General features: G+C 34.8%; 1 protein-coding gene across 1 annotated transcript; it reads left to right on the top strand.

Annotated features, from left to right (window-relative positions):
- The first annotated feature begins 493 nt into the window (after window positions 1–493).
- LOC149177361 (protein MICRORCHIDIA 2-like) lies at window positions 494–1,337 on the top strand. Its single transcript, XM_089421725.1, has 2 exons — window positions 494–880; window positions 1,170–1,337. Exons 1-2 carry the CDS (start codon window positions 494–496, stop codon window positions 1,335–1,337), a joined length of 555 nt encoding a protein of 184 aa, XP_089277851.1.
- The last annotated feature ends 927 nt before the right edge of the window (window positions 1,338–2,264 follow it).

Below are 2,264 nucleotides of genomic sequence, written 5' to 3' on the forward strand. Positions count from 1 at the left end.
GATGCGATAATAATTATTTTTCCATTTTGATGTTGTGATAATTATAATTGTGATGGATGTCTTTTATGACTATGTCTAATCATATGATGGATTCATTATGTGTTTGTTTACAATTGTTCTTTCTCACGGTTACAAAAATGCTGATGATTATGTCATGATGATGATTTAACATACACGAGTATATTTGTGACTATTATTGTGAACCTTAGATGCTGGAATCAAAGGTTGTTCATGGAGGAAGTTCCTGAGCTTGTTGTTGGTCATCGAGTCATGAATATGAAGTGTGTTGGATACAATATAACATTATTTAATACAATGTATGGTTTGGATGGAATACAATGCAACATTTTTAATGTCTTTGTGAACAGTCCCATCTTTGAAGATATTGGATGCATAACAAAGATTTCAGAAAAATGGTGGAATAGAACAAACGCACTATCTCTGTAAGCCTATAACATGTTGGCTTGCCGATAGCCATGGCCATAAACGATTGATGATACATGAGGTATACACATTGAACGTTGTTTCTTTGCGTGGTGTTGCGCAAGTCTGTTGTGCATTTGATAGAAAAAGGGAGACTGGACATGAAGATATTAGAATTCCAATGGTGGACTTTGAATTATCATTTTTAGGACAACATAAAATATTGATTCGTTCCAATGTAGAGGATTGGGCTCAAAATTTGTTAATGCTCTTACAATGGTCACCTTACTCAACTGAAGCTAATTTACTCAAACAATTTGATGATATTCGAACACATGGCACAAAGGTTATTGTTTATAATTTATGGATAAATGATGATGGTCAAATTGAGCTTGACTTTGAGTTAGACAAACAGGATATTGCATTGAGGGGAGAGCCTAAAGTTGATAAAATCGATGTTGCGAACAAGTAACAACTCATTGAACAACATATTTCAAATCGCCTATGCTATTCTCTTCCTTTATATAGCTCTGTATTATATCTTGAGTTGCCAAGTCATTTCAAAATTATATTGCGTGGTTGAGTGGTAGAGCATCATACGATTGCTGCTGATCTTAAATTTCTAGAATTTATTATGTACAAACCACAAGTTGGTGGTAGCAAGGAGGTCTCAGTTGTCACTACAATTGGGTTCACAAAGGAAGCTCTTCTTGTAAATGTTCACAACTTATAATTCCATTTTGGAGGGTTTACTTGAAGCCAATTTCATTGAGCCTGCTCATGACAAACAAGACTTTGAAAGGATTGTTGTGTTACTCAGGCTTGAGACTCGTTTGAAACAAATGAAAATAGAATATTGGAATTTACATTGTGCTCTTCCTATGCTTTCAGAATATATGATTGAGAATGGTTAGACAAAGTTTTTTTCCAATATAAATGAATTTGGGTGGCCTTCTTATATTTTATTAACTATTCTATACTGGTGTTGGTCAATTTATTTTAAGTGCACACATCCCAATCAATGAGGTTCCACTCAATGCACTTTGTTATCATCTTGGTGTGGATTACATATGATGGGGATACCTTTAGCATACATATGTTCATTGAAGTGCTCAATATAATGCATTTATCATGCATTCCATGCTTTCCTTACAAAACGTTATATCAAAAGTATTCTTGCAATATTTTACAGAGTTATCTCACAACAATATTTTGCAGCACTCTTACAATGTTAAAAATTTCCTAAGCGTATTTGGAGCAACATTCATTTAATCTAGAGAAGCCCTAATAAGCCATATAGAGTGGCATTCATTCAATGATAGTGTCAACATTGGTATCATAACAAGACATTGCAGGTTTTAGAGCATTAATGTAATGATGATGACTACACTGAGGACTCTTTCATAGTGAGTTGAAGACCATATTTTTTAGTGCCTTAATAACAGAAAATGGATAAATGTGGATTGGAGGGCTACAATACATCTGTAACCCCCATTTCCATTGATGTCAAAGGGGGAGGTAAACAAAAGTTGTTGAAGTTGATTCTCAAGAAACAATGTTTCCATCAATGCCAAAGGGGGAGATTGTTGGCATTGTTGTCATTGATGGAAAATGAGCACCAAAGTAGCAGCAAGACAAGGAGCAAAGGCAAAGTATGCAGCAACAAGGTAGGAGTAGTAGCAAGGCAAAGAAGGAAAAAGAGCAGAAAGGAAAAAGAGCATTAACATGATCAACAAAGGTAGGCAAGAGAGCAACAAAGTAGCAATCAACAAAGGTATGCAAAGTAGATGTAGTAACTGTTGGTGAGACAAATGATAGATGTTGCATAGCAGAACATCTAT

Source organism: Pinus tabuliformis, chromosome 4_1 (genome assembly GCF_031772625.1).
Source record: "Pinus tabuliformis cultivar Carrire ecotype Pingquan chromosome 4_1, CPIR1, whole genome shotgun sequence".
In the NCBI taxonomy this organism is placed as follows: Eukaryota; Viridiplantae; Streptophyta; class Pinopsida; order Pinales; family Pinaceae; genus Pinus; species Pinus tabuliformis.